This window comes from Palaemon carinicauda, chromosome 12 (assembly GCF_036898095.1).
Source record: "Palaemon carinicauda isolate YSFRI2023 chromosome 12, ASM3689809v2, whole genome shotgun sequence".
Lineage (NCBI taxonomy): Eukaryota > Metazoa > Arthropoda > Malacostraca > Decapoda > Palaemonidae > Palaemon > Palaemon carinicauda.
Genome location: NC_090736.1, coordinates 4,489,870 through 4,513,858, shown reverse-complemented (window position 1 = coordinate 4,513,858; position 23,989 = coordinate 4,489,870). Strand labels below are relative to the sequence as shown.

At 43.8% G+C, this 23,989-nt stretch overlaps 1 protein-coding gene across 2 annotated transcripts in view; it reads left to right on the top strand.

Moving 5' to 3' along the window:
- LOC137651176 (uncharacterized) overlaps positions 1-23,989 on the top strand; it is an 80,850-nt gene that overhangs the window by 47,870 nt on the left and 8,991 nt on the right. The window contains exon 6 of one of the 2 annotated variants that reach the window (XR_011046058.1): positions 1,850-2,108. Coding sequence is in view for 1 of the 2 variants with exons in the window: in XM_068384322.1 (XP_068240423.1) it covers positions 1,850-1,941 (92 nt within the window). In the remaining variant the exon portion in view is untranslated. Of the gene's footprint in view, positions 1-1,849; positions 2,651-23,989 lie in introns of those variants that run through there. The other variant, XM_068384322.1, reaches the window with a different exon arrangement.

The window sequence follows — 23,989 nt, the reverse complement described above, 5'->3', positions numbered from 1 at the left end:
TCATCTCATACCCAAATGACCTGTTATTCCAGGCTGTTGGGTAATATATAGGTGGCTGGGTCACCAAATTTTTGTGCGCCTAAATACGTGCCCACTCGGCTAACACGTGTAGTGTAACATCTATCGCTTACCAGAACAGAGGAGTAATAATATAATGTTTAATTGTGAGTGAAGCGAACCACGGTGAAGCAAAGACCTGTTAGTGAGTAATTAGTGTTAGTTCATTAACCAACGTACTCGAAGATACAGTTACAGTAACGTGTATAGTTTTGTGATTTTTCATTTCATCTTATATTTTCATATCAAGTTTCAACTCAATGTTCATAATGCTGGTGCTCATCAGTTATGCTTGCAACCTCGTACTGCCGTACGGCAAGTGTCAAGTTTGTCGATATTCAATGTTAATTCGCAAATGTACCTCATATAAATATGAGAGGGTATCTGCTCTTAAGTTCTAATGGATTTTCTTACTAAGATAACAGTCATTTTCTATGGTAATTATTAGGTACCCACTTTTAGCAGTCAACGGCATTGCAATTTGGATACGAGATGACGTGGTACGTAACGACATGTAAGCCATGATGTTCTGCGCACGCAAGCCCCTATGGTCATTATTTTGGGGATATTTTTTACTTTCACATGTGCAACAATAGCTGTATACTGAACGGAGAGTGTTTTCAGCATAATCAGTTATCAAAGTACTGTAGATGAAATTACACTAAATTACACTAAGTTCCCTTTGGAGACGTCTTTATGTGATGATAGTCATGCAGGAATTGAAGGGGACGGTGTGAAAAAAATGTCCGTTTTAGAAAATATCCTGGAACTTATGCATAAATTATTGGAAGCTCGTAATTGGTTAAAAAGGCCAGGTAATGATTGTCATATAAAAAAAACAGAACAGCTGGCAAATGCGAATACAAACAACACATGCGCATTACCTCCTAATCAGTCAATCAAAAGTAAACAAATGGACTTATAGTGAGAAATAAACTTCACATTTTAAACGACCGATATTTGTTATTATACCCCAGCCTCCATTAAACATAAAGAGGAAAATGACAAACTAGCCATCACTTCCATTTCTTGTAGCACATTCCAGTTACACTTGAAATTAAAGTATCGTATAACCGTTAAATTTTCATGAAGCCACACAAAGTGCATAACTAAGTTTTTTGCATGTATCAAAAATTGCATAAAAAAACAACTAATCATACATGAGAATAGAAGTTGGATAGAATGCCATTAACAGTAGTTAAAGGTAAAGGGTAAAACTTGCTTTGTTGAGCTTGGTTATAGTATATACAGTACCTTAAATTAGATTAACCAAGTATTTTGAAGGTTACAGGCACATAAGTTGAACACAAAATTGAAGTGTCTGTGGATAATGTTTTACCTGAGTTTAAGGACGTATTTGAAAAGAAAGTTGGTACAGTAAAAAGCGCAAAGGCGACTTTAGTGTTGACCTGATAGTACTCCTAGGTTTTTTGCTCCGAGACCAGTACCATATACATTGAAAGGTGCAGTTAATACTGAAATCAGGAGGTTAGAAAGTGAAGGTTCATGGGAAAAGGTTACATATTCAAATTGCTACACCATTAGTTGTGTAGGAAAATGGTTAGGTTAGGTTATGTGGAGATTACAAGGTAACGTTGAATCCTTGTTTCAGGTAGCTCAACTTCTATTGCCAAATTTAGCATTGCCTTCCTTTGGGGGTTCTGCGTTTATATTTCCATTTGTTGTTTGGTGTATCAAAATGCATAGTTGATAAACATAAACTTACTTATTTACTCATTGCCAACATATGCCAGAATACTAATTTTTAATTCACCATTTGTTTTTATCCTAGACCCCCGTCAAGGCTCCAAATTACGAAATGATAACTCCCCTAGTAAAGTGAAAACCTCCAGTGGAGCTGAGGGTTGGACATGGTCATCATAAAGATCGCAAGGAAATGAGCAATAAATCAGTAATCGATCATCTGCATGAGAACAGAAGATACCATAGCAAGATGGAGAAAAGTTGTCAACTGCACTGGGGCAGGAAATACACATTGCACACTGCACAATTATCTATCTGATGCCAGTTACTGAAGTTGGTTTTGCTTGGTATGTGAAAGACTTCGTACCATTATTCCTATTTATGTAGTTTTTAGTTTTTTGAACTTGGGTTGCAATGTATTAGTAGCCCTGATAGCTCATGAAATTTTAAATTTGCACAGGGTAATTTGAAGGTAGAGCCTAGCCAAAAATGGTGACAAATTTGTATTAAACTTGTAGTGTATTTAAAGTATATAGTTGTGCATTAATTCAAATATTTTAGTGTATGTAAAGTACTTAGTTGTGCATGCATTAATCCAAAAGCAAAAGGAGAGTAAGGAATTAAATTTATTACTAATTACTGTTCTCTTAGTATGAAGGAAATGGGAAAGGGAAGACAATAACTAAGCTCATAGCTGTAATCTAGGACAGTAGAAGTCTTATTTGGCATTCTTGAATTGAGGCTGTGACAAAAATTTAGAAATTATAAGTAATTAAACCTATTACTCTTATTTTCTAAAATTTTTGTAGGTAAACAGGAAATTTTATTGAAGGGTGACTGCAAGTATTAGGACCAAATTGTATTCTTATTAAATAAAAATTTCCAAATGTATAGCCATATAAATCAAACACATATAAATTTATAATGCAAGAAGGCTGTTTTATAATTCTGCGGTCTTGTACAGTACAACCATTTCTCATTTCTCGTACACAGTTCCCAACATGTTTTAACTGGTAGACGATATATGTGAAATGTATCTATCAATATCACTACCATTTCTAATTACAATACAAAAATGTTTTATTGTATAATGTGTAAACGTAATTCTCACAAGAAAATGCTTCAAATTTTCTCCTACCTTTTTTGACTATTTACACAAATGCAAATCCTTGTTTTGACTGAGGCAACAGTGGCAAGAGTTCAGAGCTACAGAGGAACATGCTAAAGGCTCCTGGATTGTGGTTTTACAACTTCCAAGTTATCTGGTCAGGGTAATTAATCTTGGACGTTGAGCTCATCAGCCGTCATGTGCCTGGAAGACTCGTGCTTTTATACCTCAAATGGCTCAGGATAAATGTATGGAATTTGGGCCATAAGACCCCGTGCTAGAGACAGTTCTCAGGTATAACTGTGAGACAATTTGCCATGAAGTTAAAGGGTAATTGGTTTGACAAAGAGGAAGTGTGAACAGAGGTCAAGTCTAAAGCTGAAAAGTGAGTGCAAGGACCCTTTAGGTGATGACTGTAGAACACCACGCGAGATGGTACTACCCTCCTGTGGGGTCAAATGTTTTGGAACCATCAACATCAATGAGTCTCAAGGTCATCCAGTTTTAGTACGTTACTTGATAATGGTACCAGGCTGTATGGAAAATGTTAGAGGAAGTTACGGGGGTGTCATTGACATTGGGTAGGGAGGGATATAAACAACAGCTCCCTTAGATGGTTTTCTAAACAGGTAGAAAACAGTGGCCACTTACCAAATGTTGCTGTCTTAACGTTGAAAACCCAGAGCATCATATGACCTTAAACTGAAGCAGGGTTTCATAAGCCTAAGAAGCAATCTTCTATGTAACCATCATTTTTTTCTTCACACTCCCCCTTTCCTTAGTTGGTATTTTAGCCATATGGCAAAGTACTAGGGCCAAAGGGTGGTCAGCATAGAGGTTAACTTGAGGTTAGGAGGGGCTCCTGCACTTTCCCTGATGATATACTAAAAAGTTGAAAGAAGATAGGTAAAAAAAAAAATTAGGTGGTATTGCAGAAAGGGAGTAGTTGATGCAGCTATGGACCAAAGGGATGCTAGTCTGGTTTGGTTAAGATCGCTCCACAAGTGGGTCGGACTCAGGCTCTTGCATTGGCAGCCTGTATAAAAAGGGGTTGTACACATTTGAATGAGTAGGGAAAGTCCTTCTTACTGGGTAGAGGGAGATGAAAGCCATCCTGGATCAGTATGGGGGAAAACAGAAGACGGACAGGATGATGATGAAAAGAGTGCAGCCAGAAACACTCAAAAGCAATGACTGGTCGGTAGGGAGTATGGAGCTGAAGTCTAGGGGTGGTGGTTGCCGCACTTCATTACATGCTGAACTCAACACCTTGTCGGTCCTAGAGAAATTTTCTTTTCTCATACAGAGCTCCTCTCTAAGCGAGAACCAGAAAGGGCAATGCTGAACAGAAGCTGCTAGCATCAATTAGGTCCTTTCTGTAATATTTTAATGGTGACTGGTGACCATATCAAGGATGATATCTGTATTTGTCAATTGAAGTGCAAATGGTATTACTTTGAGTTATAAAAATTGGAGAGGAGTTCTATAAATACCCAATTACTAACTTTTATTGCCATATCATCTGCCGCTACTAAAAAACTAAAGCCAAGCAACATTTGTAAGAAAACCAGGTTTCCTTTAAATAGTGCTTGACACAACTAGATCTTGTACACCAATGTGCTGCAGACACAATCCTTTCCAAAGACACAATATTTTAGAAATTATGAGAAGTAGCTGCACTGCTAATATCATGAGCCTGAACTTTCAAGTGTCTCAATTGTCTGGGATCCAATTCAAAGTGAGCTTCTGTTGCCAAAGTCATAATGAGGAAGGACATAGCAGTCTTAGAGAGAGAGAGTGCCATGGTACCCTAGTCCCACCAAAACAAATTAGGAACCTTCTTCCTAATCCTGTCCAATTTAAGAAAACCTTCATAGACCTAATAGGACAAAGAAACCTGCCCTTTGAAACATTATCCACCTTCTTCTCTGAAGAGGAAATGTGGAGAAATCAAGGGAGGTTCTTCACTTTGCAATCATTTTTGGCACTAAAACTAACCAAGAGACAAAGACTAACTAATTTTATCCACTGCAAAGCCCACAGTTCACATATTGTAATATGTTTAGGTGAAGCCAAAGCCAACAAAAACAGGTTTGTAGGTACGAGCCTTGAAAGAATGGTCTTCCAAAGACTCAAAACTTGGACTTTTCAAATATTGTAGCACCACATCCAAATTTCAATGAACTGAGCTGATAAACAGAGGTTTATCAGCAGTACAATATCTGAGAACATTCGCAATGATAGCCAAAGCAGATGAATCTAACCCAATATTGAAAAGAAAATGTTAGCTCTAGTTGCCTATACAGTACTTTCATGAATTTGCACCAATAAATAAATGTGCCACTGTCTTTGTTGCATAATATTGGTAGAATTTCTCTTGGAAGCTAAGTTAGACAGTCTAGAGGGCCTAAACAAATATTTTTTCTCTTAGGATAGGGTGGACAACCTCCATGCAGTTAGCTGAAACATGTGGGACCTTAGGTGCATGACTCCAGAAATGGAATGCCTGAATGAATTGGTCTTGAGAAATAACAGTCTCTTGCAGTCTGACAGCAAAAACCATGTACTGTATCTGTAAACCATTGACTCTGAGGGCAATAAGGAGAAACCTGACTCGTCCGGAAGTTTGATGACACCATAAATTTGTTCACCACCACCCAAATCATTGAGAATAGGGAGGACACATAAATGCCAAGGTTCAGCCAGTCCTACAACATGGTATCCACTTTCCATGCCTGAGAATCTGGTACCGGTGAAGAAAGAACACTTCAAAGTTCTTGTTGAGCTAGGTTGCAAATGTGTCGACATTGGGTTTTCACAACCAATTCCAAATTTCTAGACATGCTATGGGGTGTAGAAACCACTCGTTTGGAAGTAAAGCAAAGTACAGTACTTTAATTTTTCTGCTCTGCTGATCTGCAAGAACATTTAACCTCTTTGGAATAAACTGGGGTAAGAGGAGGATCCCCACAGGTCCGTCCATGAGTAGTTTTTTTTAATTATGTGGAACAACTGCTTTGACCTCGTGGTCTCTTGTTTCCAAATGTAAGCCAGTCCTGTCGTGTTGTCTGTAAACCATTGTGCACTTCCCTATCACTAGCGATTCCTGAGCCCGTAGAGTCTTGAAGATTGTCAACAATTCTAGGCAGTTTATGTTTAGTCCTAGTTGAGATTCTTTCTTTGTCCACAATCATGATAGGTGAAGAAAAGTCATAGTAGTTCTCCACCCTTCCTAAGCCATTGGTGAATGTAAAAAGTCGTGAATCCTTACATTCAGTAAGACCCCCTTGAGGTAAACTAAAATGGTTGTACCATTAACCTACCAATTCCAAAAGAATCTTAATCAATGTAAGTTCTGTTTGAATCTGATACCCTGTCCCAATGATGATTAAGATGCATTTGAAAATCTCTCCTCCTTAACTTGACCCAGAGGAAATTTCTCGAGAGAGGGATTGTCCCTAGTAGGAGCTTCATCCACATAAGAACTGACATCATCTTCCTCAGTTTGAAACTCTTCAACAAGAGTAAAAACCAAATCCTCTCCTGATGAAAAAGATAAGGAATCCTCTGTGTTGGAGTCAGCTGGAATTTCTTCAAATTGACCAAGACACCTGGAGGATACTTAGCCTTGGATGGAGTGTCGGCTCCACCATGTTGACCAATTTTATCATATTTTCAATGTACAGTATATATTTTTGTATCATATTGTTTTTGTTATCATTATTGAGTTAGTTTTTCAGTATGATGAATCTTTTATTAATTTTAATTCCTATCCTGTTTGGAAACATTGAGTGAAATCTGGGACCAGTCATCTACTGTATTGCAGTATTCGTGGTCTACATTTTAATACTGTATTCAAGACCTTACAGTTTCGTCCTGGTTTCTCAAATGAGGCACTCGTCTCAGCTCCTTATTACTGGTTTGTTCCGGCGTAGATACAAACCCTCCGCTATTTATAGGGTATACTTTCGGCGTAGCTGAAAGACGAGCCATGATAATTTTAGTGAGGGATAACTACCCCATCCGTTAGTTAGCGAGTGGGGGTTGGGGTAGACTGGCTACCCCGCTCACTCACACCTCTCGGCTGAGTAACCACTTTACTTTATGGCTCGGTAGAGGACGGACATGCTGCCTTTCTTTCCCACAAAGACTTGCCTTGATTGTTTTCTGTCATTTTTTCTTTTTCTCTTGTGTGTGTTTTCATTTATCTTATGCATACAGTATATATGCGTGTATACAGTATATGTATAATTGGAAATATACGTTTATGTTGTTAGATACTTGTAACTTTAATTACTGTTGACAACGTATCCGACAGCCTCCGCCGTAAGGGAGTTGTCATTGTGTTGATACTACTCCCCTTCCCTGCCACCCTACCCTGAGCTGATGGTCGGCAGGTTCTCAACACTGACGTGTGTGTGTTTCATTACTGAGTTAAAGTGTATAACAGTTCAGCTCCCTTTCGAGGTATGCGGAAACCCCCCCCCCCCTTTCAGTTTCAGCAGGTAAAGATGATCACTCAACCTTGAGCCTCATCTTGAAACTGAAAGAAGGGACATCCCTCATCGCTAGATCTTTCCTAACTCACGCGGGCTTACAACTTACCTTTTCCCAGTCAGAATTGAGACCTCCTCTTGGAATATGGTTCAAGTTCTCCAGTCTCTAAGGAGACCTCCTTACGTTCCACTTCACCAGGCAAGAAATTTTCACCTAGTTTGGAAGACAGTGTTCCTGCACACTTTGACAGCGGCCAAACGAGTCGAGGAACTTCTTGGTGTCTCTTTCGACATTGCCCATTAATGAGAATTGTGAAAGACAACGTTCAGTTTCGTCCCCGAATATGCTGCCAGACATAGTTTCCAGAGGTGACGGATCCTACACAAGTCTCCAATTGGTAACTGATGATCCAGATCATCTGTTACTGTACCCCGGGTAAGGTATGAGGTTCTACCTCAAGAGAACGGTAACAACCCACCCGGGTCCCATCTCTTGTCATCAGCACTGGGAGAGACAAAAGGAGGATCACCAAAACATCATCTCTGCTGGATTCACAGAGGCATCAATTACGCCCTGAATCCAGATCCTCATCCAACATGTCGACTCACGATGTCAGGGCCATAGCTATGCCCCTGGTCCTTCTAAGCAGATTATTCTGTGATACAGGTTTTACAAGCGAGGGTGTGAATGCTCCAGGTGACTTTCATAACCTTTTTCCTGCAAGACGTGACCCACAGGAACTCGATACAATCTCTATTGGTCCTGTGGTGGCTGCACAACAGCTGGTTGTATACCTCAAGCTCTTGTAGGACAAGTAGCAGAAGGTTGAGGGCACTGTTACCCAGTTTTAGTCTGCGTGAATGAAAAGATTTTCTTCATCCTCCCCTCTCTTTGGGAAAGCAGCATCCTGGGTTCTCTGCTTAAGCTGACCTCAAACCACTGCAGGTAAACCATGCTCCCTTGTGTACATAGCATTAAGCTAATACTGTTGCGTCCCCATACCCTGACGAGGTGGTATTGGGAAAGTCTTGTTTTAAATATTTAACTTAGCCGGTGAATATATAGCTGCAACTCTGTTGCTCGACAGACAAACTCTACGGAAAAAACTCGCCAGCGATCGCTACACAGGTTGCGGGTGTGCCCAACAGCGCCATCTGTCGACCAGATACCCAGCTCTTATGTAAACAAAGACTCAATTTTCTCTCTGTCGACGTGTCGACAAGACGTACTTTACTCGCTGTTGCTAAACTGGAGTTTTTCACATCATATTGGTGAAGTACTATATTCTGGTTTTGAGCTTTCGCAATGCAGGTGTTTTATCTTCATCTTAAATCTTGAACTCGTTTTGGATAGATTTAATTATGGTGACAAAGAGAGTATGGACTTTCTTTCACTTTTAAATGGCCGACCCTTCCCTTAGACGGAAGTGTGTTTAGGCTTTTAGTAATTATCTGATCACGTTATAAATTAATTATAGATTTTCCTCTATATATTTTATATCTCTCCGCCTTTATTAGGCCTCTTCGATTAACTTTCCATTTATTATAAACATATAAAAATAAATTTTAATGTTTTGTTTATATGCGACCTTTCCTGAGAGTAGGCGGTCCTAACTTGGAAACCGAAGTTAATCAACGTTGAGCCCTTTATATCGTAATTAGCTTTTAAAGAGCTAAGGATATAAAACTTTTTATATGTAATATTTTATGAAAGAATTTCTTTGAATAGTCTTCGTACTGTTTTCAAAGATGAACTAACGTTTTGTTTTTTATGCTACGCAGTTGTTGACGTTCAGGACGTTCAACATGCGCTCTATCGTTACGATAGAGAGAGAGTGTATCACGGTTTCACTTTGCAGTAAGAGTAAATCGACTCTGACGTTTTGTTCATTCTTTCTAAGCTTAAATGTTTTAAATTCTATTTTAAAGGAACTTTTTATTTGAAAAACCTTTCAGTTTTTTCCTTTAGTCAAATAACATGTTTTTTTGACGAAATGTAATTGGGCTCTTCTCTTAGGTGCGAAATCAAGAGAGAAAGAGAGAGAGAGATAGAGACGGAGGGAGAGAGAGGAGAGAAAACGTTCCGTTCAAGCGGGTAACGTTGTTCTCGAGTTACTCTCGTCCCTAGTCTCTATACGGGGAGGAAGGATAAAACGTTTTTAGTTTTTTATTCTCGTCCCCAGGCTATGTGCGGTGAGAGATTGAAAACGTAGTTTATATGAACTAGTGTTTAGTCTCTTTCCCAGCCACTGAATTTTTTATCTTAAAATATGTTTTCTGTTTTTTGCTGGTATTAATGAGCTTGCATTATACGACTGATTTCGCAATTACTACCTTTTAATGAAGGGTAGAATTGCGTGTTTCAGGTAGAAATCAGTAAAAGTTTCGATTTCAGTGGAATAAGTGCAAAACAGAAAATCGAAGTGATAAAGTGATATTGCGCAAAGTGTTACAGTGTTGCGTCCGAGGGTTCGTCTGTTCGTGCCTGTCGTTCACCTAGTCCGGGACCTTTTGCAAGCTCCCAAGCCCAGGGGTGAAGTAATGTCGAACGACTTATGGGTTCGAGAGGCCTTGATCAACGAACAGACGTTTCCCTCTATGGTATCGGGTGTATCTTACCAAGATCTCCCCTACCATAAGACGAGAGAGACGTTTTTTCTCCTCGTCATCCGAAGGCTTTTCGCATAAGAAACCTGTCTCAAGGTTTCGAAGCCCTTAAGCGAAAGTCAGTCCTTTCAGGACAGGTCCAGCGTCCTGGTTACAGCCATTAGGACAGCTCTGACCCTATGCAGTCATCGGATAACTGCTCGCCGCCTAACAAAAGCGTAACACAGACTCCGAGAGTCTTTTTTGTTGGCAAAGTGTTGCGGTCACAGACGTTACCCTCGTCTCTTACCACAACCATTTCCGTTGATCCTTAATGGGTTGTATGGCAAGACATGCAGAATATGCTTGCCTCCCTTATGGAAGACTATTCTGCCGTTTAGTTCGTTGAGTCTAGCCGTTTATCTCATCGATATCCTGGCTTTCAGCCAACCTAACGTTCCTTTGTGCTTCCTGTTGACGTTGGCGTAGCTAAGTCACGTCAGTCAGGTTGTTTAGAACCACACTCGATGCGGTCTCGTGTGGATTTTCAGCCGCATTTGGACGTTAGGCCACTTGCTGATGCTCCTGTTGACGTTCAAGACGTTCGCTAACAATCGGAGTTGACTTGTTTTGACGCTGTGCGTCAACCTCCGCATTCTAGAGTTGTTTTGACTGCTCAGTCTAGGCAGTCAAAGCAGTCTCGAGTGGACGCTGTGCGTCCTCACGCACCTGTTGTGGTTGACAGTTCAGTTGTTGACAGTTCACAGACTGTCAAGCAGTTACATGACGTTGCGTCCTGGTCCGCTACTAATGCACCAGTGAGTGCGGACTCTGCTTGTAAAGCATTGCCACCACGGTAGGTCTCTCCCTTGCTTGAGACTCAGCTTTTATCGGACAAGGTTCCTGTAGATGAGGAAGTTGCTGTTCCCCCTCCTACTGATATTCCCTTGAGGACTCTGTCAGATGGAGAGGAGCCTAAAGCTGCTTAGCCCTCTATGGACTTTAATTAAATCATGATGATTTTTTTAAGGATCTTTGTCCCGATCTTTTTGTAACTGCTGCTCCTCGTTCGCCTAAACGTCAGAGCTTACACTAGGCCTAGCTACTTCGAAGCCGTTGTTTTTAAGCTAGTGCTCTCTCGCTCTCCTAGAGAGCTTTACGTTGGCTAGGCGACTGGTTTATCACCAGGAGGAGTTTGGGGGATACAGCCTTTGCTTTCCCTTCTTTTAAACTGGCTTATAGAGCGAGAGTCTGATATGACACGAGAGAAGTTCTCGGCTTGGGAGTTCATGCCTCTGCCCAGATAGACTTCTCAAATCTCGTAGACTCTCCCTGGCGCCTGGCCAGGAGACGCTCCAAGTTTTTTACAGGTCAACTTTACAGCTGTTTTCGAGCCTTTGAAGTTTTGCTGTACAATTATGTCATGCATAAACAAGGCTTTCTGGGATGGAAAGCGGTACCGCCTCAGTCGCTAACCCTGTCTGTTGCCGCACCTGCTCCCGTAGACCCTAAATGGGCTTTGCTGCAAGACATGCAGTCCAAGCTTGCATCCTTGATAGAGGACTTTAATGCGGAGAAGGTTGCTGCCGAACCTTCTGGCCAACAACCTTCCAACCGGTCGGTTGTGCGTCCTGTTGACGCTAAGGTAACCTTCTCGCGTCTGCCAGTTGAGGTGGTTCCTCCACCGATGCGACCCAGTGTGGGTTGCCAGCCGCACGTTGACGTTAAGCGACGCTCGGAGGTGGTTGTTGACGTTCAGGACGTTCAACAACCAGCAGAGGTGACTTGTTTTGACGCAGTGCGTCAACCTCAGCAACCCGGTATGGTGTTGACTGCACAACCCAGACGGTCTAGACAGTCTCGAGTGGACGCTGTGCTTCCTCGCGCACCCATGGTTGTTGACAGTTCACAGACTGTGCAGCAGTTCCATGATGTTGCGTCCGGCTCCGTCACGCATGCACCAGTGCGACCGGACGCAGCGAGCCAGACGTTGCCCACTCCGTTGCCGTTTCCTCATCAGTTTTCGGATGAGGAACCCTCTGATGAGGACGTTGCTGAACAACAAGACGATCAGCCCCCAGAATAGATCAAGCCCTGCTATCCATCCAGAAGATGCTGAAGAAGGAACGCTGCTCAGTCAGGCTGTGGATGAGTCTGGTAGGGACGCTGTCATCCGTGGAACAATTTGTGTCACTAGGAAGACTACACCTCCGTCCTCTTCAATACCATCTAGCTTTTCACTGGAAAAAGGACAAGACGCTAGAAGCGGTCTCGATCCCGATTTCCGAAAAGATAAAGTCTTGTCTGACTTGGTGGAAGGACAATATCAACCTAGAGAGGGTCTTCCCCTGGCTGTTCAGACTCCCAACCACGTTCTCTTCTCGGACGCATCGGACGTGGGCTGGGGCGCGACACTAGACGGTCGAGAATGCTCAGGACTGTGGAACTCGAGTCAGAGGAGCATGCATATCAACTGCAAGGAGCTGTTGGCAGTACATCTGGCCTTGAAAAGCTTCAAGTCTCTCCTTCAAGGCAAAGTGGTGGAAGTAAACTCGGACAACACCACGGCCTTGGCGTACATCTCCAAACAAGGAGGTACCCACTCACTGACGTTGTACGAGATCGCAAGGGACCTGCTCATCTGGTCAAAAGGTCAAGACATCTCCCTAGTAACGAGGTTCATCCAAGGCGACTTGAACGTCATAGCAGATTGTCTCAGTCGGAAAGGGCAAGTAATTCCAACCGAATGGACCCTCCACAAGGATGTGTGCAAGAGACTTTGGGCCACTTGGGGTAAACCATCCATAGATCTCTTTGCAACCTCGCTGACCAAGAGGCTTCCAATCTATTGCTCTCCAGTCCCGGACCCAGCAGCAATACATATAGATGCTTTCCTCCTAGATTGGTCACATCTGGATCTCTACGCATTCCCACCGTTCAAGATTGTCAACAAGGTACTGCAGAAGTTCGCCTCTCACGAAGGGACAAGGTTGACGTTAGTTGCTTCCCTCTGGCCCGCGAGAGAATGGTTCACCGAGATACTTCGATGGTTAGTAGACGTTCCCAGAAGTCTTCCTCTAAGGGTAGACCTTCTACGTCAGCCACACGTAAAGAAGGTACTCCAAAGCCTCCACGCTCTTCGTCTGACTGCCTTCAGACTATCGAAAGACTCTCGAGAGCTAGAGGCTTTTCGAAGGAGGCAGCCAGTGCGATTGCTAGAGCAAGGAGAGCGTCTTCCATTAGAGTCTACCAATCGAAGTGGGAAGTCTTCCGAGACTGGTGCAAGTCAGTTTCTGTATCCTCGACCAGTACCTCTGTAGCTCAAATAGCTGATTTTCTCTTATACCTGAGAAAAGGACGATCCCTTTCAGCTCCCACTATCAAGGGCTACAGAAGCATGTTGGCATCGGTCTTCCGGCATAGAGGCTTAGATCTTTCCAAACATAAAGATCTGCAAGACCTCCTTAAGTCTTTTGAGACCACCAAGGAGCGTCGTTTGGCTACCCCTGGATGGAATTTAGACGTGGTACTAAGATTCCTCATGTCAGACAGGTTGGAGCCGTTACAATCAGCCTCCCTGAAAGATCTCACTCTTAAGACTCTTTTCCTGGTATGCTTAGCCTCGGCTAAAAGAGTCAGTGAGATTCATGCCTTCAGCAAGAACATCGGATTTTCGTCGGAAAAAGCCACTTGTTCGCTGCAACTTGGTTTTCTAGCCAAAAATGAGCTGCCTTCTCGGCCTTGGCCTAAATCTTTCGATATTCCCAGCTTATCGGAGATCGTAGGCAATGAACTAGAAAGAGTCTTATGCCCTGTTAGAGCTCTTAAGTTCTATTTAAAGCGTACTAAACCTTTACGAGGCCAATCTGAAGCTTTATGGTGTTCAGTTAAGAAACCATCCTTGCCTATGTCAAAGAATGCTTGGTCAGACTTTATCAGATTGTTAATACGAGAAGCTCATTCACATCTGAGTGAGGAAGACCGAACTTTGCCTAAGGTGAAGACGCACGAAGTTAGAGCTGTAACAACTTCCGTGGCCTTTAAGCAAAATATATCTCTGCAAAGTATAATGGACGCAACCTATTGGAGAAGCAAGTCAGTGTTCGCGTCATTTTACTTGAAAGATGTCCAGTCTCTTTACGAGAACTGCTACACACTGGGACCATTCGTAGCAGCGAGTGCAGTAGTGGGTGAGGGCTCAACCACTACAATTCCCTAATTCCATATCCTTTTAATCTGTCTCTTGAAATGTTGTTTTTTATGGGTTGTCCGGAAGGCTAAGAAGCCTTTCGCATCCTGGTTGATTTGGCGGGTGGTCAAAGTCATTTCTTGAGAGCGCCTAGATTAGGGGTTTGATGAGGTCCTGTTGTATGGGTTGCAACCCTTGATACTTCAGCTCCTAGGGGTCGATCAGCATCCTAAGAGGATCGCGAGGCTCCGTAAGGAAGACGTACTTATAAGGCAGAGTAATCGTTCAAGTCGACTTCCTTACCAGGTACCTATTTATTTTGTTTTTGTTATTTTGATAACTTCTAAAATGAAATAAAAACTCTTAGCTCATAAAATGTAAACATATATTACTGGTCTCTACCCACCATCCTGGGTGTGAATCAGCTATATATTCACCGGCTAAGTTAAATATTTAAAAATGATATTTTAATTATAAAATAAATTTTTGAATATACTTACCCGGTGAATATATAAATTAAATGACCCTCCCTTCCTCCCCAATAGAGACGCAGAGGGACGAGGAGAAAATTGAGTCTTTGTTTACATAAGAGCTGGGTAGGCTATCTGGTCGACAGATGGCGCTGTTGGGCACACCCGCAACCTGTGTAGCGATCGCTGGCGAGTTTTTTCCGTAGAGTTTGTCTGTCGAGCAACAGAGTTGCAGCTATATATTCACCGGGTAAGTATATTCAAAAATTTATTTTATAATTAAAATATGTTACAACAGTTTTTCCTACAAAAAGACTGTATAATTTTACCTAGACAGTCACACTTCCAAGTATCTCAACACACAGCTTGCGTAGGACGTGGACCTTGTGTAGCAAGGTTTTAGCGAGGTGCAGGGACTCCTCATTTCGAGTACCAACTTACTCGGATAAAGAGCCCCGGGTAAAGCCAAAAGCCAGATTGGCAGGGACTTCCACCCTTCCTAATGGGTGAGTCACCTCTAAATAAATAGCGTAGGTTTGTATTCCAGTTACGGAACTAATGACAAATTCGTAGATAATTTGTATTTTTCCTAACGATACAAACCTTAGCTATTTATACAAACTTGCCTGCCAGCCCTATTCCCCTTGAAGTCCTACCTCCAAGCAAAGTGAGCTAAATCACTGGTGTGTGAGTGGGAGCAGTTGCAAGCTACCCCCCCCCACCCCCCTGCTAACTAGAAGTAGGGGTAGTTAACCCCCGCTAAATTTTAATGGCTCGTCATTTCAGCTTCGCAGAAAGTAATACCCCTTAATAAATAGCTAAGGTTTGCATTAGGAAAAATAGAAATTATCTGCGAATTTATCATTTTTAAATATTTAACTTAGCCGGTGAATATATAATAGCTGCTGCTCAGCGGCTCGACAGAAAACACACTCAAAAACTCGCGAGCGATCGCTATGAAGGTTTCGGGTGTGCCCACCAGCGCCAACTATCGGCCAGATACCACTCATGCATGTAAACAAACCCTTCAATTCTTCTCTGTCGACCTTGACGACAAGACGTATCAATACTCGCTGTATAACCTGGAGTTTTCTCAACATATTTGGTGAAGTACTTCATTTTGGTTTGAGCTTTCGCAGTGCAGGTGTTTTTCCTCAACTTAAACTCTTGAACTCTTTATTGGACAGATTTAATTGTTGATGACTTGGATTGTTTTTTGGACTTTCTTTGACTAATTCAAAATGGCTGACCCTTCACAAGTACCTAGATTTCGTAAGTGTAATGCTAGGGACTGTAATAGGCGTCTTCCAAAGGCATCTCTCGACCCACATACTGTGTTCCAATTGTCGGGGTAAAACCTGTCAATTGGGAGATCGGTGTGAGGAATGCGTGGGCCTTTCGGAATTCGATTGGCTCGAATACGATAAGTATGCACGTAGGCTAGAGAGAGATAGGGTAAGGAGGAGTTCCTCTAGGTCAGTAGATTTTTCCTCTCCACATGCCCCTGAACCTAATCCTTCCCCTGTAGTGGTTGTACCTAACCCCCCTTCTGGCACTCAGGAACCATCTATGCAAGACATGTTACGTGCTATTCATGCCTTGGGGGAAAGAGTTGAAGCGTTAGCAACTGATCGTAATCAACTCATGGCTGACGTTAAAGAGCTTAAGTGTCAGAGTGCCACAGCGGAAAATAGTGGGAAAGTGATTAGTGCGCAAAGTGTTGTGAACAGTGTTGCGACCGAGGGTTCGTCTGTTCGTGCCTGTCGTTCACCTAGTCCGAGACCTCTTGCAAGCTCCCAAGCCCAGGGGAAAAGTAATGTCGTACGACTTATGGGTTCGAGAGGCCTTGATCAGCGAACAGACGTTCCCTCTATGGTATCAGGCGTATCTCACCAAGATCGCCCCTACCATAAGACGAGAGAGCCCATTTTCTCCTCGTCATCCGAAGGCTTTTCGCATAAGAAACCGTGGAGCAAGGTTTCTAGACCTCTTAAGCGAAAGTCGGTCCCTTCAGGACAGGTCCAGCGTCCTGGATGTAGTCATTGGGACAGTTCTGACCCGTTGCAGTCATCGGATGACTGCTCGCCGCCTAAGCAGCAACGTTACACAGGCTCAGAAAGTCTTGGTGTAGGCAAGGTTGTGCCGTCTCAGACGTTAACCCCGTCGTTTACCGCACCCATTCCCGTGGACCCTAAATGGGTTATACTGCAGGACATGCAGACTAAGCTCGCCTCCCTTATGGAAGACTATTCTGCCGATAAGGTTCACGTTGAGCCTAGCCGTTTATCTCATCGAGATCCTGGCCTTCAGCCGCCCAAACGAACCTTTGTGCGTCCTGTTGACGTTGGCGTAGCTAAGTCACGTCAGTCACGATATGTAGAGCCTCACTCGATGCGGTCTCGTGTTGATTTTCAGCCGCATTTGGACGTTAGGCCACTTCCTAATGCTCCTGTTGACGTTCAGGACGTTCGCCAACCATCGGAGTTGACTTGTTTTGACGCTGAGCGTCAACCACCGCAGTCTAGAGTTGTTTTGACTGCTCAGACTAGGCAGTCAAAACAGTCTCGAGTGGACGCCGAGCGTCCTCACGCACCTGTTGTTGTTGACAGTTCACAGACTGTTAAGCAGTTACATGACGTTGCGTCCTGGTCCGCTACTAATGCACCAGTGCGTGTGGACGCTGCGTGTCAAGCATTGCCAACCCCTTTGCTTGTTTCTCATCAGTTGTCAGATGAGGATCCTTCAGATGAGGACGTTGCTGACCCTCAGCATGATGATCATCCTTCGGATGTAGACGAACCCAGAACAGTTCCTCCATCAATGGACTTTAAGAAAGTCATGTTAATTTTTAAGGAGTTGTTTCCAGATCACTTCGTCGCTGTTGCTCCTCGTTCGCCGCCGTCTGAGTTTGTTCTAGGCGTACCTGCTAACATGCCAGCCTTTACAAAACTTGTGCTCTCTCGCTTTTCCAAGAGAGCTTTACGGCTTTTAGGCGACTGGTTGGAAACCAAGAGGAGTTTGGGGAAGACGGCCTTTGCCTTCCCTCCGTCTAAACTCTCGTCTAGATCGAGCGTCTGGTATGCCACGGGAGAAGTTCTCGGCTTGGGAGTCCCTGCCTCTGCCCAGGGCGACTTCTCAAGCCTTGTAGACTCTCCCCGCCGCCTAGCCATGAGACGCTCGAAGATTAGTTGGTCCTCCTCGGACCTTGACCATCTGCTGAAAGGCATTTACAGAGCCTTTGAAGTTTTCAACTTCCTTGACTGGTGTTTGGGAGCCTTAAGTAGGAAAATCTCATCGGCTGATAGAGATGTCTCCTTACTGATTATGTCCTGTATGGATAAAGCCATCCGCGATGGTTCCAATGAGCTCTCCTCCTCTTTTACGTCGGGAGTCCTAAAGAAGCGAGAGTCCCTTTGCTCTTTTCTGTCGGCAGGAGTTACTCCCTGTCAGAGATCTGAACTGCTCTTTGCTCCCTTATCAAAGTTTTTGTTCCCGCAACAATTGGTTAAGGACATAGCTTCTTCACTCGTGCAGAAGGACACCCATGACTTGGTTGCGTCCTCTGCTCGCAAAGGGACTCCTTCGACATCCTTTTCTGCAAGACCTAGGATAGACACTCCGGCGTCCAGATTTATTCCGCCCTTTCGTGGCAGAGCTCCCAGCAGGGGAAGTACTCGTGCCGAGGGAAAGAGAGGAAAGAAGAGAGGAGCCAAGTCCTCACGTGGCAGAGTCTGACTGCCCGCAGCCTCAGACAGCAGTAGGAGCCAGACTGAAGAACTTCTGGCAAGCCTGGGAGAAGAGGGGCGCAGACCAACAATCTGTGAGGTTGCTCAGAGAGGGGTACAAAATTCCATTTGTACGCAAACCTCCTCTAGCGACTTCCCCCATCGACCTCTCTCCCAGGTACCGAGAGGAGTCAAAGAGACAAGCCCTGAACCTAGAAGTGTCTCTTTTGCTAGAGAAGGGAGCGGTGGTGAAAGTCTCGGACCTTCAATCACCGGGGTTTTACAACCGTCTCTTCCTAGTACCGAAGAAGACAGGAGGTTGGAGACCGGTGCTAGACGTCAGTGCACTCAACGTCTTTGTTACGAAGACAAAGTTCACCATGGAGACCACGAAATCAGTCTTAGCAGCGGTCAGAAAGGGAGACTGGATGGTCTCTCTCGACCTAAGAGACGCATACTTCCACATCCCCATACACCCAGATTCCCAACCTTTTCTGAGGTTTGTTTTCAACAATGTGGTATACCAGTTTCGGGCCCTGTGCTTTGGCCTAAGTCCTGCTCCTCTCGTGTTTACGAGGCTTATGAGGAATGTAGCAAAATTCCTCCATTTATCGGGAATCCGAGCCTCCCTGTACTTGGACGACTGGCTTCTCAGGGCCTCGTCCAGTCATCGCTGTCTGCAGGATCTTCATTGGACATTGGATCTGACCAAGGAATTGGGACTTTTGGTCAACCTAGAAAAGTCCCAGCTGATTCCATCCCAAACTATACTGTATTTAGGGATGGAGATTCGCAGTCCAGTTTTTCGGGCTTTTCCGTCTGCCCCCCGAATAGAGCAAGCCCTGCTCAAAGTCCAACTGATGTTGAAGAGAGAACGATGCTCAGTCAGGAATTGGATGAGTCTAGTAGGAACTCTATCATCCCTGGAGCAGTTTGTCTCGCTAGGAAGGCTACACCTTCGACCTCTCCAGTTCCATCTAGCTTTTCACTGGAAAAAGGACAAGATGTTAGAGACGGTCTCAATCCCGATCTCCGAGCCAGTAAAGGCATGCCTGAATTGGTGGAACGACAATATCAGTCTGAGAGAGGGACTTTCCCTAGCAGTTCAGAACCCAAACCACGTACTATTCTCAGACGCGTCGGATTTGGGTTGGGGTGCGACCCTGGACGGTCGGGAATGCTCAGGTCTGTGGACCTCAAGTCAGAGGAGCATGCACATCAACGGCAAGGAGCTTTTGGCAGTCCACCTGGCCTTGATGAACTTCGAGAGTCTCCTTCGAAACAAAGTGGTAGAGATCAACTCCGACAATACCACAGCCTTGGCATACATTTCCAAGCAAGGAGGCACCCACTCCCTGACGCTGTACGAGATCGCAAGGGACCTGCTCATTTGGTCAAGAGATCGAGGCATCTCCCTGTTAACGAGGTTTATCCAGGGCGACTTGAACGTCTTAGCAGACTGCCTCAGTCGGAGGGGTCAGGTAATTCCTACGGAATGGACCCTCCACAAGGACGTGTGCAAGAGTCTTTGGGCGACTTGGGGTCAACCCACCATAGACCTCTTTGCAACCTCGATGACCAAGAGACTTCCAATCTATTGCTCTCCAGTCCCAGACCCAGCAGCAATACACATAGACGCATTTCTTCTAGATTGGTCTCATCTGGACCTATATGCATTCCCACCATTCAAGATTGTCAACAAGGTACTGCAGAAGTTCGCCTCTCACGAAGGGACAAGGTTGACGTTAGTTGCTCCCCTCTGGCCCGCGAGAGAATGGTTCACCGAGGTACTTCGATGGCTGGTAGACTTTCCAAGGAGTCTTCCTCTAAGAGTAGATCTGTTACGTCAGCCCCACGTAAAGAATGTACACCAAAGCCTCCCCGCTCTTCGTCTGACTGCCTTCAGACTATCGAAAGACTCTCTAGAGCTCGAGGCTTTTCGAAGGAGGCAGCCAGTGCGATTGCAAGAGCGAGGAGAGCTTCTACCATTAGATTATACCAGTCGAAGTGGGAAGTCTTCCGAGACTGGTGCAAGTCAGCATCTGTATCGTCGTCCAGTACCTCTGTAGCTCAAATCGCTGATTTTCTCTTACACCTGAGAAAAGTTCGTTCCCTTTCAGCTACCACGATCAAGGGCTACAGGAGCATGTTGGCTTCGGTCTTTCGGCATAGAGGCTTAGATCTTTCCAACAATAAAGATCTACAAGATCTCCTTAAGTCTTTTGAAACCTCTAAGGAGCGTCGTTTGGCTACTCCTGGATGGAACTTAGACGTGGTCCTAAGGTTCCTCATGTCAGACAGGTTTGAGCCTTTACATTCAGCCTCCCTGAAGGATCTCACTCTTAAGACTCTTTTCCTGGTGTGCTTGGCCTCGGCTAAAAGAGTCAGTGAACTTCATGCCTTCAGTAAGAACATCGGCTTTTCTACAGAAAAAGCCACTTGTTCTCTTCAACTTAGTTTCCTGGCCAAAAATGAACTGCCTTCTCGTCCTTGGCCTAAATCTTTTGATATTCCTTGCTTATCAGAGATCGTAGGCAACGAACTGGAAAGAGTGTTATGTCCCGTTAGAGCTCTTAAGTTCTATTTAGCTCGTACTAAGCCATTACTAGGTAAATCTGAAGCGTTATGGTGTTCGGTTAAGAAACCATCCTTGCCTATGTCAAAGAATGCTTTGTCATATTTTATCAGATTTTTAATACGAGAAGCTCATTCCCACTTGAATGAGGAAGACCAATCTTTGCTTAAGGTTAAGACGCACGAAATTAGAGCTATAGCAACCTCCGTGGCCTTCAAGCAAAATAGATCTCTGCAAAGTATCATGGACGCGACTTTTTGGAGAAGCAAGTCAGTGTTCGCGTCATTTTACTTGAAAGATGTCCAGACTCTTTACGAGGACTGCTACACACTGGGTCCATTCGTTGCAGCGAGTGCAGTAGTGGGTGAGGGTTCTACCACTACACTTCCCTAATTCCAATATCCTTTTTAATCTGTCTCTTGAAATGTTTTTAATATTGTTTTTTATGGGTTGTACGGAAGGCTAAGAAGCCTTTCGCATCCTGGTTGATTTGGCGGGTGGTCAAAGTCATTTCTTGAGAGCGCCCAGATTAGGGGTTTGATGAGGTCCTGTTAATATGGGTTGCAACCCTTCATACTTCAGCTCCTGGGAGTCTTTCAGCATCCTAAGAGGATCGCTGGGCTTCGTGAGGAAGACAGACTTACAAGGCAGAGTAATCGTCTAAGTCAACTTCCTTACCAGGTACCTATATATTTTGGTTTTGTTATATTGATAACTGTCAAAAACTCTTAGCATATACGCTGTAAACTTAATTAACTCTGGTCTCTACCCACCGCCTTGGGTGTGAATCAGCTATTATATATTCACCGGCTAAGTTAAATATTTAAAAATGATATTTTAATTATAAAATAAATTTTTGAATATACTTACCCGGTGAATATATAAATTAAAGGCCCTCCCTTCCTCCCCAATAGAGACGCAGCGGGACGAGAAGAATTGAAGGGTTTTTTTACATGCATGAGTGGTATCTGGCCGATAGTTGGCGCTGGTGGGCACACCCGCAACCTTCATAGCGATCGCTCGCGAGTTTTTGAGTGTGTTTTCTGTCGAGCCGCTGAGCAGCAGCTATTATATATTCACCGGGTAAGTATATTCAAAAATTTATTTTATAATTAAAATATCATATTTCATCGTTATATTACAGTCAGAGTGTCCAGTAAACTTCTCTACCACAAGAGTTGGAAGAATGCTTACCACTAAATCTACAAAAAGGAAGAATATCCACCAAATTTCCCATGCTCTTACCTGAAGCCAGTATTTCCCTATATATCCAACTTGTATTACCGCATTTTGAGGTTTTTTTTATGCCGAACTTCCCCAGAGACTCCAGAAAATTAAACTACCCTGTAGAGATATCACAACTTTTAAAATTAATTTGTATTTTTCCAAGTTAAACAAAACCAAATCCTTTAGTAGACAAAGAGGTATATTCTGACGATAGCTGGTAATGGCCAATCAAGAATTATCGATATTCTGTCAACCGCCACGCAGTATCATTGCATTGATGCATCTCCATTCAGATTCTGCCTGGGGCTTGCGGGTTGGATCTGGCTGGAAGAGAATCTCAAAGGATTTGGGTTTGTATAGCTAGGAAAAATACAAGTTACTTTTAAAATTTGCGATTTTTTCCTGCAATAATACAAACCTTCTTCATTGAGTAGGGGAGTCACCCTTAGGAGGGAGGAAGTCCTGCTCTACCAATTTGCTGTTTAACAACCTAAGATCACAATGTCTAAGTCTAGATAGAAGATCAAAGCAAAGGATCCTTACATCCCGTGACCCATGGTTAAATGATCGAATGTGTCGCAGCCTAGACAGATTTCTTCATACAAGAACCCTATCCTCAATGGAAACAAAGTTCTTTTTAACCTTTTACCGGGCACATAAAAATCTTGACTACAGTATATTGAAAATCCATATACGCTAGATCCTCGAAACTCACGCCAGAGACAATTTTACATACACTGTCACTTTTCAGCTTCCCCTTCCCATTGATGCTGATGTGGCTAACCTGATCCCATCAGTACCAGCAGAGAGAATGTCTAATCTCTCCATTGTGTCAAGGCTGGAAAGGGCAAACATGGGGTTGCAGCTATGTCAGCAATACAAACCTGCTCGTAGATAGTCCACTGGTCTGGAGCATTCTATCACTTTGCAGTATCAGAGGACCTTAAGAACGAGCAGGTTCGTGAACAATTTGAGGAACTATCTAGATCTAGAGCCAAAGCCTTAAGAGGTCCTTCTACATCGGAACATATTCCTTTGGGGAAAGTGCGTTCTAAAAAGGCGTGACGCTGTCTTAGCCAGATGCTCTAAATAGCTGTCCCCCAGAGATGCGTTAACCCCAAGAAATTCAGAGCTAGTAAACTCCCCCTTCCCTTTCCCACCCTCGGTTGTAGCGACGGAGATCGAATAGGTAAAGAGGTTAGGACAAAGTCCTTTGTTAAATAGAGCAGTGACACCAATGTTACCCACTCCCCAGAAACAGCCTAGGAACTCACCTTTTAAGCCACTGCCACAGCAAAGACATCTTTTACCTCCAACAGATGCACAACAACCCAGGAGGCAAGCCCCTAGACCTACTTTTTCTCGGAGAGGACATTCTCTGGATGAAGAGGGTGAGTTTACAGGGTTTCATGCTAGGTAGAGCACATCCCCCAGCTTAGCTTACAAAGCTTTTGTCAAAGTTGGCAGGACTTCGGGGCTGACCCTTGGACGGTAGGAGTTCTTCGTTCAGGATATCGAGACTGCCCACCTCCTCTGACCAGGAATCCGGCCATCCAACAATGCTATATGAAAGGCTCAGTTAAAGACCTACTCTTGTTAGAGGAAGTCTCCAAATTGTTGGCCAAAAGAGCTGCGGAAGATGTCTCAAACTTCTCCAGGTTTCCTCAGCAATCTATTCCAGGTAGAGGAGCTGATGGGGAGTTGGAGACTCGTCCCACTTGAACCTCTCTGTGCTACAAACTAAGTTCAAAATGGAGACCCCAGCCTCTGTTCTCCAGGTCATCAGGAAGAACAACTTCCTTCTGACCATAGACCTGAAAGATGCCTACTTTCAGGTCCCCATCTATCCTGC